Here is a 15,651-nt window from a genome sequence, read left to right on the forward strand (position 1 = left end):
ACTTTATAGCTTTTTTTTTAGATTTTATTTATTCATTTGAGACACACAGAGAGAGGCAGAGACACAGGCAGAGGTAGAAGCAGGCACCATGTGGGGAACCTGATGTGGGACTCTATCCTGGGTCTCCAGGATCATGCCCTGAGCTACAGGTGGCACTAGACCACTGAGCCACCTGGGCTGCCCAACCTTCATAGCTTCTTGATCCTTTGCTACTTAATGTTTTTGATGAACAGAGGTTCTTAGTTATAATCATAATATAATCCAGATTTTAAGATTTTATTTTTATGTAATCTCTACCGCTAGCATTGGGCTTGAACTTCCAACCCGAGATCAAGACTCATGTTCTCCCAACTGAGCCAGCCAGGCACCCCTATTATCCAACTTCTTTAACTTTTTCCTTTATAATGATTAAATTTGACAACTTATTCTAAAATTGTTTTACCTACTTCAAGATCATTAAGATATTTTCTTCCAAAAACTTACTGTTTTAACTTTCATATTTATATCAACAATATAACCAAGCTACTTATGTGAAGTAGGAGTCAAGATTCATATTTTTCCCATAGGGATATCTACATAGTACCATTTTTTTGAAAAGACTACTTTATATTACAATGTCAACTGTGTCATAAATCTAATGGCCATATGTATATGCATCTCCTGTACTCTTTATTCTATTAATCTATTTATCTGTCATTGCACCAAAACTAGACTATAATTACAATAGCTTTACAATAAATACTGATAATCTGGTAAACTACTTTGCCTTTGTTCATTTTCTTGTTCTTTAATGGTCTTTTGCATTTCCATATAAATTTTGGCATAACTTTGTTAATTTCCGCCCAAAACAAAATAAACTCTGATAGGATTTTGTTTGAGATTATGTCAAATCTAGATATCCATTTTGGGAAAATTGACAGCATTATATAGTGTCTATTCCATTAGAGTGGTACTTCTTTCTATTTATTTAGGTCATCTTTAATTTCTTTTAATGTCTTTATAGTTTTCATAGGTCTTATACAGGTTTATTACTTGTCTTCCTCCATTTATATTGCTATAAGAAAATACCAGACTGGGTGGCTTTAATACAACAAATTTATTTCTCTCAGTTCTGGAGTTTGGAAGTCTTAGATCAGGGAGCCAGCATGGTTGGGTGAGGGCCCTCTTCTCTTTGTGTTTGCACATGTTTGAAGGCGTTGAACACTAATCTCACTGATGAGAGCTTCCCCCTTATAATTTACTTATCTCACAAATGCCCTACTTCCTAATACCCTTACAATTGGGATTCAGGATTTAATATATGGATTTTAAGTGGTCACAAATATCCATACCAAGGCAATACTAAAGGTGTTTATTGAACCTAAATCTGAATTATGCTCTATTTTCTGATGTTCCCTAATGGATATTGAAAAATCTGGGGAAAACATAGATACCTAAGAAATAGCATTTTAGCATTTCCCATGCAAAGACTGGATCAATGTAACTTTGTTCTTTGTTTGATAACTTAAAAAGTATCTGGTATAATTTTGTTTGATACAATATATATCATTTTGTATTTGACCTTATTTGAAAGCAAATGTATTCTTATTTGGCTGTAAAAGGACATATAAATATAGAAAAAAATTTTAATATAAATAATTGTGTTTAGGGGGAAGGTCCTAAAGCCAACTCTACTCAAGGGATGCCTTGGTAGCAATGATTGTTAACCATCTGGAGTGACAGAAGAAAGTGATATTGGGTAACTAACATCTTAAGAAGTTTCATCTCAAGTTTATGTAATATTATTATAGCAACAAAATTGAAATCTTAAGTATGCTGTTGGTTGCTCCATTTTGGTCACAGGGGTGGGCACCTTTATCATTTACTGATTATATACTGATTAATGTGGTCAGTGTCTTTGCTCTGTTAATTTGTGATAAACGGAGAGAGTTTTAACCAGAATTGGTTGGTTTTATGTCTTGTCAAGATTTTTATGTAATTCCTTTCGTATGCAATGAGTCCACTAGGCAATATTTTTAAGTATTTTGAGACCTTTTTAGCACCCTATGGGTATGATGCACTGTAAGATAAATCAATCACTATTCAAAATTAATTGTTGTATTTTGCATTTACCATGTCAACTGAACCACCTTAATCTTATGATAATGTGGGTACGATAAATAATAAATATGGGTATGTGATAGCATGGAAAAATCACAGAAATTGCAGAACATTGCTTTGTATATTAATTATTCTGTATAATAAAACCATTCACCCAAGGAACAGATCTGTAACTTTCCACAGATGCTAAATTTCAGTGCTGAAGTTCAGTTTTCATATTGGGAGTCCTTGGTAATTTGCATGTAGCTAGATTTGTCCTATTATGGCATTTGTGGAAGAGCAGAATAGTTAGGCGCTTTTCCAGGAGATCCTGTGTTGTCTCTTTTGCAATACTGTATCAACAGTGAAATAAAACAAACTGCTTTGGTCTACTTTTATAAATAACAACCACATACGACAGACTTCTATTCTGCCTATTGTTGGTTAGTCAAGTAACCTGGGATACTCTGAGGAGTTGTGTGGATGCAGCTAGTCAGAAAACTGAATGTCTTATAAGCTTCAACCCTTTGAGAAATACACATGTTTTTAAAAACCTAAAATGCAATGACACAGACCTTTAAACAATATCCATTGCACTCAACTCTAGGTTTCTTGTTTTCTGTAAATAAATGCATTCCACTTTTCCAGGTGTTAAGAAGAGGCAGTGATGAAGAGAAAGTCCTTTGTTTGGTTCGGCAGCGTACAGGCCACCACTGTCCAACTGCTGTGATGGTGGTGCTCATCATGGTATGGGACGGCATTCCTCTTCCCATGGCTGACAGATTGTACACGGAGCTTACTGAAAACCTAAAGTCATACAATGGTCATCCCACAGACCGAAGATGCACGCTCAATGAAAAGTAATCAAATCTGTTTTGTACTGCTTTCCCATTCATTCAGACCTCTATTATTTTAACATTAAATTGTTAACTATCAGTTATACATATTAGATAATTTTAGGTATTCTGAAACTAAAGAATGACCTTTTTTTAAAAAAAGAAATTCAGTTTCATAGCAAGTTGAAACTTTTTAGGGTATTCTTATTTGTTTGTTTTTAATCTCTACATGCAACCTGGGCCTCAAGCTTTCACTATCTCCAGATCAGACCCTGGGGGTTACTTGGGTGGCTCAGTGGTTGAACATCTGCCTTTGGCTCAGGTCATGATCCCGGGGTCCTGGGATCGAGTCCCACATTGGGTTCCCCACAGGGAGCCTGCTTCTCCCTCTGCCTGTGTCTCTACCTCTCTCTGTGTGTTTATCATTAATAAAGGAATAAAATCTTTTAAAAAAATAAAATAAGAGTCAGACCCTGAGATCATGCTCTTCTGACTGAGTCAGCCAGACCACCTTAGAGAGTATTCTTTATACTCTGCAGGAAGTCTACTTATCTCTTTCCCCTCTATTCTCCCTGCTTATGCTCTCTCTCTTTGTCAAATAAATAAATAAAATCTTGAAAAAAGAAGATTTTTTTTTTAAACAGGAAAAAACGATGTCATTATACAAAATATAAACAAAACATATGTATTGTCTCCTCTCTGATCCCTACACAAGACTTTAAGAGTATTCCTTTATGTTTATGTCATCGTTTTATGGGTGTGGTTTTTTTTTTCTTCTGTCATCATTTTATTACATTATTATCTCTCCAATGCCAATAATATGCAAACTATTTTTAATGTCTGCTAATTCTTTTGTATGTGGATGCACAGTATCATAACTTTTGTATGAAGGCACTGCTTTTAAAGATATACATATTATTTTTATCTTCCCAAGAATCCAGTAGCATTAGTTTTATTCTATTTCACTCAGTGTCTATCCTAGCATATATATAGATATTTTTTAAGATTTTATTTTTAAGTAATCTCTATGTGGGGCTCAAACTCAGGATCCCAAGAACAAGTCTTATGGTCTACTGACCGAGCCAGGCAGTAATGCCTCCAGCAGATGTTCTTTTAAAAAATAAAGTAGGGCGGCCCAGGTGGCTCAGTGGTTTAGCACCGCCTTCAGCCCAGGGTGTGATCCCGAAGACCTGGGATCAAGTCCCACGCTGGGCTCCCTGCAAGGAGCCTGCTTCTCCCTCTGCCTGTGTCGCTGCCTCTCTTTCTCATAAATAAATAAATAGATAGATAGATAGATAGATAGATAGATAGATAGATATTTAAAGGACTAATTAAATTAAATTGAGGAATTACTGGTATACTACACTTTTTCCATAATATTAGGACTTATTTTTGATTCATTTGTCCTATTTATCCGTGATGTTGATTTCAGATATTCTGCTAAAACTTCTAGGTCTCAGAATCCTCTACATTTCCTATGTATTCCATTGTTTAAATAACTGTCAGCTGTTAGTTAAACTATGTTTTTCTTTCCTTACCATGTATCATTTCAATTATATAAATGTATTTATTTTTTCGTATTCAGTGTTACCTTAATATCACGTATTTTTTTATTTTAACAATTAAAAACTACTAGTTTTGATATCACAATTTCTATGTATTTTTCATTTACAGATTTTTTTAAAATTATGGGAGTTTTTGTGTTTTATAATAATTATGTAAATACCACATTCATAATATTAGAAATTTCAAGTATTATGGGATTGGAAACCACAGAGTGTATGTTACTCCCTTGGTTTCTTATCTTTATTATGGATATTCTAACCATTGTCATCCTTACTATCGTGTATGTTGGGGCCTCAGAAATGTCCCCAATGTGCAAAGATATCCAAGTTCCTTAATGAAACAAACTTTCAGTTCAGTTTTTCCATTTATAACCTTAATAAAGGCTTTCTTTAAAATTAACAAAGCAATTTCACATTAAATATGTATTATCCATTATTAATCTTAAAAGGATTATATCAATATCAGTTTATAAATGATAGAATTAAAGTCCAGAGAGGTAATGAGATACTCTCATTTTCATTTATGATAGGGAACAGATCCAGGATTTAAAATGCAGATTCTTTGGGGTGACTTGGTTGCTCAATCAGTTAAGCACCCAACTCTTAGTTTCAGCCCAGATCATGATCTCAGAGTCACGAGATTAAGCCCTAGGTCAGGCACCTAGCTGAGTGTGGAGCCTGTTTAAGAGCCTCTCTCTCTCTCTTTCTCTTTCTCTCTCAATAAAATAAGTAAAATGCAGACCATTTCTTTCTTCTCAGGCATATCCAAATCAAATTATGGGTACTTCTGTATAGTTTATTACTGTTTATTTGGATTTACAATCTTGAACAATTTAGTTAAAAACTTGCTTATATTCAAGGACAAGTAGCTTTGGGTTATTAATACTACTTAAGATAAAATAAGTAATAAAATAATGTTAAAATCAGTTCATTAGCCATCTATTCTTCTAAAGTTACAGGAATCTGAAATGTTCTGTCTAAGGCATTGGCCTGCTTTATCAGTTCATTCCATTGCAATCTTACAGTCGTACCTGTACATGTCAAGGAATTGATCCAGAGACTTGTGGAGCTTCGTTCTCTTTTGGCTGTTCATGGAGTATGTATTTCAATGGATGTAAATTTGGTAGAAGCCCAAGCCCCAGAAGATTTAGAATTGATCCAAGCTCTCCCTTACATGTAAGTGTTCTTTTTTACTTTTCAATTACACAATAAATTTATAAGTACATTCCTTAAAATATTTTCTAAATAGTAAAACAGTGAAATATTTAAAAAGTAGTAAAAAAAAACCAATAAGAATATATATATATTTATATATATAAGTAAATAGTTTAAAATTCTCAATAAATTAGGTAAAGTCTTCAATTACCAACCCAAATTCCAACTATCCCTGGTTCCCTCCTCCTTCTCCCTTAACCCCAGAGATAATCATTGTTAAAAGAACGTAGAATTTTATATCCAGCCAAAGTAGGAGGAATAAATAAAGCCATTTGCCAACATTTCAAAGACTCAGAAAGTTTACTACCCACAGAACTACTATGAAAGAATTACTAAAGGACGTAATCCAGAAAGAAGATATATGAAACCGGAACCAATCTGTCCGGGACACGAGGCCATGGTGAGCAAAGAAATTAGTCAACCTTACTGTTAAGTTTAAATAAGTTGAGTACTTACATTTTTTTAAATTAAAATAACAACCAATAACTATAATTCCATACTCTTATCAACTCAAGGGTGGGTAGGCACTGGGAGGGGGTGGGGCACCCAGAGGAAATAAGTGTGGTATGTTTTATGGTTTGTTTGGAGTGGGGAGGATTTAGATACTAAGATCAGTGTTTTTCAAACTTTGAGCTATGACCAAGTATAAAAAGCATTTTATATTTACAAACTGCTATATAATAGGTATATGTAAGTGAATAATTAAAACCATCAGAAAATAATACTTCAACCTCTATAAGAGAACATATTAAAATATTAAAAAATTAATATCCAGTCTAGCTATTGCTAACGATTACTATGATTCACTAATATTTTATATAAAATTTCATTTTCTTTCATTAAATGTTACTTGTTACCTACTAAACTGATTTCATGGCCCACAAATGAGTCATGACCCACAGCTTGGAAAACACTGCTCTAGATGTTATTAGAAAAACATATATTTGAGAGAGAAAGTGTATGCTTTAAGGTTTTTTTAAATGAACAAAAATAGTTTTTATATTTGAAATAGTGGGAAAAAATATAAAAGATGACAATCTGAAAGAGTTTTTAAAAATCATAAAAATGCAAGATAAATAGGAAGCACAAAATAAAATAGGAATAAATCCAACTATATAATACAATAAATATAACATCTTTCGAGAAACTCAGAATTAATATTAATCCCTGCAAAGAGATAATCAGAATTATTTAACATTTTCTAGAGTTGCCATCTACTGCAATTAAACAAGGAAATGATTCCAGAGAGCGAACTATCATTTGCAGATCATGGACTGTAGAAGAATTCTAATAAGTATGTTAGGGGTGCCTGACTGGCTCAGTCGGTAGAATGTACAACTCTTGGTCTCAGTCATGAGTTCAAGCCCCATGTTGGGTGTAGAGCTTACATTTTTAAAAGAGAGTGTGTAGTAGACCTTTAGGGAGAAAACTAAAAATTGAGTAAAGTACATATAAAACACCTGATAGTGGAAAAGGTGCTCTGTTCAAGCATAAGAACACTTGATAACGTGATATCCGTTCTCCCTTAAAATAATCAGTTAAATGTTCTTTCCAAATATAATATAAAACTAACAATATATAAATTTACTAGTAATATTTATACGACCATTTACATTTTTATTCTACAACAGAATAATATATAATTAATGAGTATGAAATCAGATTTTGTTTCTAGTCATTTTAAATATTGAGTAGCATCTATGTAGTGCTTATAATACAGAAAGAAGCATTTCTCATTACAGAAACTGACAGAAGGCCAGTTTGAAACTCAGCAGACAAGGGAGAGTAAGGTGAATGCAGTGGCCTTCTAAGTGATGTCAAACATTATGGAAGATCATTGAAGGATTTTGATGAGAGTAATACAGTTATACTTGTCTTTGAAAGAGATCTCTCTGATTTCTCTTTGAATAATGGATTGGAGTTCGTAAGAATGTGTTTCCCAAGATGAGCTAGCCTTAAGAATAGTCCAGACAAAGGATAATTGTGACTTAAAATATGGCTGTGAGGGAGGAAATGGTGGGCAGTGGTTCGTCTGGAAAGATTTTAATTATTAGATGACAGTGCTATGGCTTGATATATAGAGTACGTGGAAATAGAGCTGAGTTTCAAAAGGGCAGATAATAAATTCATTTTGGAACCACTAGATGAGAGATTTCTATAAAATCCTTTGCAGCAGGTGCCTGGGTGGCTCAATCTGTTAAACATCTAGCTTCAGCTCAGGTCACGATCCCAGAGACCTGGGATCTGGCCCACATTGGGATCCCTGCTCAGCAGGGAGCCTGCTTCTCCTTCTTCCTCTGCTGTTCCCCCTGCTTGTGTTTCCTTGCTCTGTCAAATAATCTTTTTTAAAAAATCCACATGGGTTTATCAGGTTAATCATAAGAATCTGAGGGCACCTGGGTGACTCAGTCAGTTGAGGATTAGACTCTTGGTTTCAGCTTCAATCATGATCTCATGGGTCTTGAGAACAAGCCCCACATCAGGCTCCACATTCAGTGAGGAGTCTGCTTAAAGATTCTCTCCCTCAGCTCCTTCCCCACTTTGTGTCCTTTTTCTCTCTCTGATAAATAAAGCAATCTTAAATAATAAGAAAAAGAAGAAGCTCAAGTATGATTTGTGATCTAGGTAGTAACTATAGCTGTGATTTTTGTTTTTTGTTTTTTTTTTTAAGATTTTTTTTTTTTTTCCTTTCATGAGAGTGAGAGGCAGAGACATAGACAAGGGAGAAGCAGGCTTTTCACAGGAGCTGGATGCGGGACTCAATCCTGGACCGTGGAATCACGACCTGAGCTGAAATCAGCTACCCAACTGCTGAGCCACCCAGGCGTCCCTATAGCTATGATTTGTGGTCTAGGTAGTGGATATATGCCACTCCTAGGGATCAGGTATAGGATGAGAAAAGCATGGGAATGTAGGCCTGAGCCCTAATAGGTAAAGATCTGATAAGAAACTTTTATATCTAACATGCACATTCATTCTAATGAAACAATTAGAAAGTCAATATATTTACATTATGTTTAATGAGACTTAAATTTGTAAGATGATACCAATGGTCAGCTCTCAAACTTTATTTGTTTCTATGTACCTACTTTATTTCAACATTTCTACACTAAAAGAGATATTCCATGATGCCTCATTACTCGGGCTGACCAGATGGTTTCATAATCTTGTCGTCGTAAGATGACTCCTAATATCTACTCCACCTAATATTTCAAGTGTTAGGAACCATAATCATAATATTTTCAGTAGGTACTTAAATCACAAATGTTAAGTTTTCCCCAAATAAATAATTAATGGGTGAGTATAGTTAGGAAGTGTTTTTAAAGTATGGTCTGACTTTCTTGGCTGTATTTATGAAACTATATTAAGTACCAGATACATATGTAAGACAGATAAAAGGAACAGAGTAATCTAGATATAGACCTAATGTGCATAAATTTCTTCTTCAATGAGCGCATGAACCTAAATCTGTGGGACACCACAAGGGTTATCACTGATGCTTTACAGTTGCCCAAATGGGTTTTTTAAAATGTGCTCAAGAAATAACTTCCCGGGATACCTGGGTGGCTTAGCAGTTGAGTGTCTGCCTTTGGCTCAGGGCATGATCCTGGAGTCCTGGAAGGGAGCCTGCTTATATCTCTGCCTCTCTCTCTGTGTCTTTCATGAATAAATAAAATTTTTTAAAAAGAAAGAAAGAACTTCCTATGTCTACATTGCATGTGGCTTTGGTTTTATAATAATTTACTGCAAACCAGAGTGAACTAATCCACATGAAGGTCTTGTTTCAGTGTTCTTGGCATCCACCAAATCTCAAATGAAGCAGAAGCATCAAGCCTTCATAAGTGTCTCATCCTTGCTCTCAGTTCCCCTTCTTTAGTCTCCCTTGGGTGTGACTGATCATTTATCGAGTCTTTGATTTTATTTAGGATACAATCCTCTCAAAAATTATCACAGTGGTCTTTCCACTATCGTTTCCAAAATCTACCCTATCTGCTGCATACCTTATACTGTCTTTAGTGGGGTTTTTTTTGTTTGTTTGTTTTGTTTTGTGTTGTTTTTGTTTTAAGATTTTATATATTTATTTGAGAGAGAGAGCTTGAGGCCAGGTGGGGAGATTCTCAAGCTGAGTTGGCTCTGAGTTTGGATCCCAACTCCAGGCTCAATCTCACATCCTTGAGATCATGACCTGAGCTGAAACTTCAGTGATATTTGTAATAGAGACATTTGTCATAACTGTTCTCCTTGAAAAGGACTCTTAAAATGTTTCTCCTATAAGTAGCAATCCAGATTCTTGATAATGGTGTCAAGGCTCATTACTATCCCACTAAGTCTTCCTCAATTTGTGGCCATTATAATGTGACAAAGAAAACCCTAGTTTTAGACAACTGTTGACCACTTCGCTATATTTGAAGCTATTAGCACAGGATCTGATTTTTAGTATACATATTATGTTTGTTCTCCCATTTTTGTTATAGAAACTTGCTTCACTGTGTCAGAGTTCTTTACTTCAACAACTCTTTTTGCCAATAGGAACCCTGTCTTGATTTATTTCAAGTGCCCAGTACTATTGAATAAATATAAAATAGGGTTCTTGTATTTAGCAACATGACGCATTTCACACCTTACTTTTAACAACCTTTAGATTTCTAGTTAGCTTATAACATAGAACTTGAATTTCAAAAGACTAAATTAAAGCATAACAATGACCAATAGTTTAGATTTTTTTTAAAAATCTGTTATTTTCTATGGTAGCCTATTATTAGGGTAAGTATGCTTTGTGCATCAACCATGTATCAGCAATGATTTATGATTCATTTTCATACCTAAAACTCATGTCATTATGAAACAACTTTTATGGACTGTCTTTTCCTGTAGGAAAAAAACCTTGAAGATAATTTACAGAGTTTGGCTACACGATTAGCTCCAATTTATAAGCAGTATGCTCCAGTTGCTTACCAAAACCAGGTACGTTTTGGGACCATATACAGTGCTCTTAAACATGGTTGAAATTTCTATGTAAGCATCATTGTTGATAGAAAACCTTCAAATTTCAACTTGAGTATATATCTACTTTTAGACCAGCTTAAATTATCCAGCCTGGGTTTACCTGACTTATTGTTTTTAGCTTTTCTTTTTTCCCCGCCCCCCCCCCCCCTTTTTTTCCCCCGGCCCTCCCTTTTAGCTTGTTTTTAAAAGACTTCTTATTACGACAATTAAACTAAAACTCCAGAATGATAGAATTATGATTAATTCTAAAAATGTAATTTATGCATTTTTAGAATTTATGCATTTTAATTTAAGCATGATTGGTTCAACACAAGAAAATTAATCAATGTAGTATACTACCTGCATTGATAAAACATTACAAAAACCATAAAAACAAAAATCCTTATAGATAGAAGATATTTGACAAAATTCAACACGTTCATGATTAAAACAGTTAAGAAAATGGCAATAGAAGGGAATTGCCTCAGCCTGATAAAGGACATCTATAAAAACCCATGGATAATATCATAATTACAATTAAAGACCAAAAAATTTTTTGCTTAATATTTGGAACAAGACAGTATGTACTCTCACCATTTCTACTAAACATTTTGCTGGAGGTTCTATTAAGAACAAGTTGAAGAAATTCAGACTACAAAAGGAGATAAAATAATTTCTACTAGCGACTGGTATGATCCTTTATGTGGAAACTACTGAGGAACACACATACATACACACCCACTATTCAAGCTAATAAATGAGTTTAGCAAGCTTTCGTGATACAAGATCAATATGTAGAGGCCCTATGTTTCTATATATTATCAATAGACAACCCAAAAATAAAAATAAGGATAAAATAAGTTGCAAGAGTTTTAAATTCTGTACTTCAAAGGACATCACCAAGAAAATAAATGAGGTATGGGGGAATGAGAGGTTGATCAGTGTATGAGCTCCCAGGTATAAGATAAATAAAATTTTATCTGTTTGCTGCACAGCATGGGGACTACAATTGACAATACTTAAAAGTGCTTAAGGATCTAAAATGTTACCACCCACACACAAAATCATCCTTATGATGTGAGGAATTGAGATTTCTTAAATCTTTATTTGTATTATCATGAATAGCATGCTCTGTTAATTGCTAAATTTTCATTTTTAAAGAGTTAAAATTCACTTTCTATATTAGCTGATGAACATAGGTATTCATGTATGCGTACTTTTTATAGACATTGAAAACTCTTTACATGTGATTAATGCACTGTAGTAGTCTCCCTTCCTAATGGGATAATTTAAGCTTATTCTGCTTGTTTATTCACACCAGCCGGTATTGTTGTCACCCTACCATTAGTCACAGCCAGTCATTGTCATTTTACTTCATGTCCCAATCTTCAAGACTCTTCCTCCTGAATGTTTCTGAACTACACATCCACTATTTACCCCCCTGTAGGCAGAAGTTATTGAAATTACAAAGTGTAATTAGGTCAAGAACTTTGTCAGGAAGTAATTTTTCCTCTTTGCTAAAGGTGATTCTTCCTGCCTTTTAAAACTGTGTGTTACCCATTTCTCATTTAGGTAGAATATGAACATGTTGCCCGAGAATGTCGGCTTGGCAGCAAAGAAGGGCGTCCTTTCTCTGGGGTCACTGCTTGCCTAGACTTCTGTGCCCATCCCCACAGGGACATCCACAACATGAATAATGGAAGCACTGTGGTATGTACCTGGGTGCCTTTTGATTCTAAAAGATCCATGGCTTTCTTAGGCTGAGGTCCTGAAACATGATTATTGTTCAAAGTCCTATTTTATTTTCTGTCCCTCATAGTATATATCAATACAATTTAAGTTTACTATCGAAGTTACAGGACTGGCCTTGAATATTTTGTTGCAAGTCTTGAATCATTGTGGTTACCTTTGCTAGGAGATAGGAGTACAGTTCTATGTTATCAAACTGGTAGTTGGGAAGTTAAACAACTTACTGGTTTTCTTGTTTGGTTTGGTTTCATTTTTGCCTTCTGTGTACCTCAGGGTTTTTGTGAAGGAACTATGCCAAATTTATCATGTTTTTTGTGCATGTTTGTTCTTAATGCCAGTATATATGTATGTTACATTACTATTCCAGAATCATCAGAAATAATTGCATTTAGAAATGCATGCTTAGGTTTACAGCCATGAAAAGAATTACATGCCCCTAGCATGAAATCAGTGAAGATATTTTAAATTAGGTAAAAGAGCCTGGGGAAAATCGTGCAATTAAACCTTTTGTAAGTTAAATGGGTTTGCTTCAATAGAAAGAAAGAAAGAAAGAAAGAAAGAAAGAAAGAAAGAAAGAAAGAAAGAAAGAAAGAAAGAAATGGGTTTGCTTCAAGTAATCATCTTCTTATTTAGTAAAACATACCGCTCTATTTTTTGCACTACACCAGTCTGTTTGGTTGGCCCCATATAAAAAAAAGATAGCTATGGGATCTTGAAAGTACACAGTCTAAGCCATCAAAAGGCAGCCTTCCTTCCTCATTTGGCCAATAAAGTTTGTGATAGATTAAGGAGCCTTTCTTTTTCTTTTGCTTTTTGTTGATATCATTCTTCTACACTGCTGTATACTGTAGTCTTTGAGACCAATGTAATTTTCAAATGTTGAAATATTATAAATCTGTTCGGGTGAATCTTAGCCAATGTGTCGTCATTGCATAGTATGTTTGACCTTATTTGCTTCATTACAGTTCATCAGGCTGAATTAGGTTTAGTATCAAACCAAATTCTGGTTCCTCTTTTCTTGTGTATTATTCAGTGATGCCTCTTCTCCACTACTCTTGCTCATGCCATGAGGCTCATACTTAGAACTTGACATAACTCCAAATTTCCCCATCTCTGAAAACCCTGAATTCTTAAAATTCACCTGCCAACTCTTTTCTGCTGCCTCAGTCTTTCTAATTATGCTCCTCATATCAGGTCCTGGTCCTTTTCTTATTCTCCCTGTGAACAAATAAACTGATTAAAGTAAATATTTATTGGTGGAAGAGTCTAGTTTTTAACATGATTGCTTTTAAATTATTGACAAATTACAACCCAGAGAATTCTTTTTTTTTTCAACCCAGAGAATTCAATATTTAAAGTATTCCTGGTAAATGTGACTGTAAATATGTGAAAATAGTGTGATTTTTAAAACTTTATGCTTATCTTACATTATCAACTTACATTATCAACTCTCACATTATCTTACATTATCAACTTTATCAACCTTATAATCAGGCAGTTTTATTTCTTTCCAGCCTACTGGCTTAGAAAGAGCCCCTCAGTTCTAGATGAAATGTTTTTAATAAAAATAATGAAACCATTGGATATGTCTTTGGTGGATCTTTAATGATAACTTGCAAATTAATTACCATTAAGATCCTATTCTATGAAGATAAATACTAATATTAGGTATTAAAGTCAGGAATTTCTTGTATTTAGTAGTTCTGTTTTTTCTTTCTATAATGAATAAAAATAAAAACTTTTAAAGTAAGGAGAAGGGAAAAAAATAAAGAATAAGGACTGAGATAAAGTTATATTCAAGAGAGAATTTTCTTTAAATGTCTTATTTCACATTCAAAAGAAAGGTAGGGGGCAGCCCGAGTGGCTTAGCAGTTTAGCGCCGCCTTCAGCCCAGGGTATGATCCTGGAGACCCGAGATCGAGTCCCATGTCAGGTTCCCTGCATGGAGCCTGCTTCTCCCTCTGCCTGTGTCTCTGCCTCTCTCTCCCTCCCTCTCTCTCTCTCTCTCTCTCTGCGTGTGTCTCACATTAATAAATAAATAAAATCTTCTTAAAAAAAAAAAAAAAGAAAGAATGAAAGGTAGGTAGAGCTTACTGGTATATTCCTAACCAAAGTAGAAGCAACAGGGCAGCCCCGGTGGTGCAGTGGTTTGGCGCCGCCTGCAGCGGGGGGTGTGATCCTGGAGACCCAGGATCGAGTCCCACATCGGGCTCCCTGCATGGAGCCTGCTTCTCCCTCTGTCTGTGTCTCTGCCTCTCTCTCTGTATCCATGAATAAATAAATAAAATCTTAAAAAAAAAAAACAAAAACAAAGTAGAAGCAACATGAAGCAGAAAGAGAAAATTTATCAAAATGAAATGTTTAACTTTTAAAAACTATTAGAATTTTTTTGAATAAATTATTTTTAAAATAATAAAATATCAATTAAAAACTATTAGAATATGAGTCCTGCAAGAAAAAGAAATCTCTTGTGCCTCTTCTTTAACTTCATTAATACCTATTCAGTTCATTTAATGAGGAAAGAAAAATCACTCTTAACAGGCAGAGAAAGGGATTGAAGGGAAAAAAAATATCTATAGATCTATCAATAAATTCCACTTATAAGCAGAAGTGGAAAAACCCTTAATGAAAATACAGCAAATAGAAAATTCTTAATAATCAATCCCCCTCTACCCAAAGAATGTGACATAATAGGGTAATAGGGCACCTGTGTGATTAAGTCAGTTAAGCATCTGCCTTTGGATCTGGTAATGATCCCAGGGTCTGGGGTGGAGCCCCACATTGGGCTCTGTGCTCAGCAGGGAGTCTGCTCCTCTCTCTGTCCTTTCCCCTGCTCACGATCTGTCTCTCACTCTCCCTCTCTCTCAAATAAATAAAATCTTTTTTAAGAATAGGGTAATATATAGGCTAAAATAATGTCTTCTTAATAGTTAATATTTAATATGAAGGCTTTGGACTATCCTGCAGACATTCCTTAACTTAGACAATGAAGTACAAAGGAATGTAACAAAAAGGTTTAATGTTTAAAATATTATATGGGTTTGAATTGCCTAGCTGGAACAGCATGTGACTCTTGACCTTGGGGTATTGTGAGTTTGAGCCCCACATTAGGGATACAGTTTACTTTTAGAAAATATTATAAAATACATAAACATGTATAATATCATTTACTTATCATTTCAAACTCAAAATTATACTGATCTGCTTATAAATAACTGATA

At 34.5% G+C, this 15,651-nt stretch overlaps 1 protein-coding gene across 4 annotated transcripts in view; it reads left to right on the forward strand.

The window, feature by feature from the left end:
- The window catches only part of TET1 (tet methylcytosine dioxygenase 1), a 139,195-nt gene that overhangs the window by 106,495 nt on the left and 17,049 nt on the right, over positions 1–15,651 (forward strand). For 3 of the 4 annotated variants that reach the window (XM_077894759.1, XM_077894762.1, XM_077894761.1), the window contains 5 exons: positions 2,728–2,939; positions 5,506–5,656; positions 6,009–6,095; positions 10,571–10,660; positions 12,254–12,391. In XM_077894759.1, coding sequence (XP_077750885.1) covers positions 2,728–2,939; positions 5,506–5,656; positions 6,009–6,095; positions 10,571–10,660; positions 12,254–12,391 — 678 coding nt within the window. The remainder of the gene's footprint in view (positions 1–2,727; positions 2,940–5,505; positions 5,657–6,008; positions 6,096–10,570; positions 10,661–12,253; positions 12,392–15,651) is intronic. The other variant, XM_077894760.1, reaches the window with a different exon arrangement.

Source organism: Canis aureus, chromosome 4 (assembly GCF_053574225.1).
Source record: "Canis aureus isolate CA01 chromosome 4, VMU_Caureus_v.1.0, whole genome shotgun sequence".
NCBI lineage: Eukaryota > Metazoa > Chordata > Mammalia > Carnivora > Canidae > Canis > Canis aureus.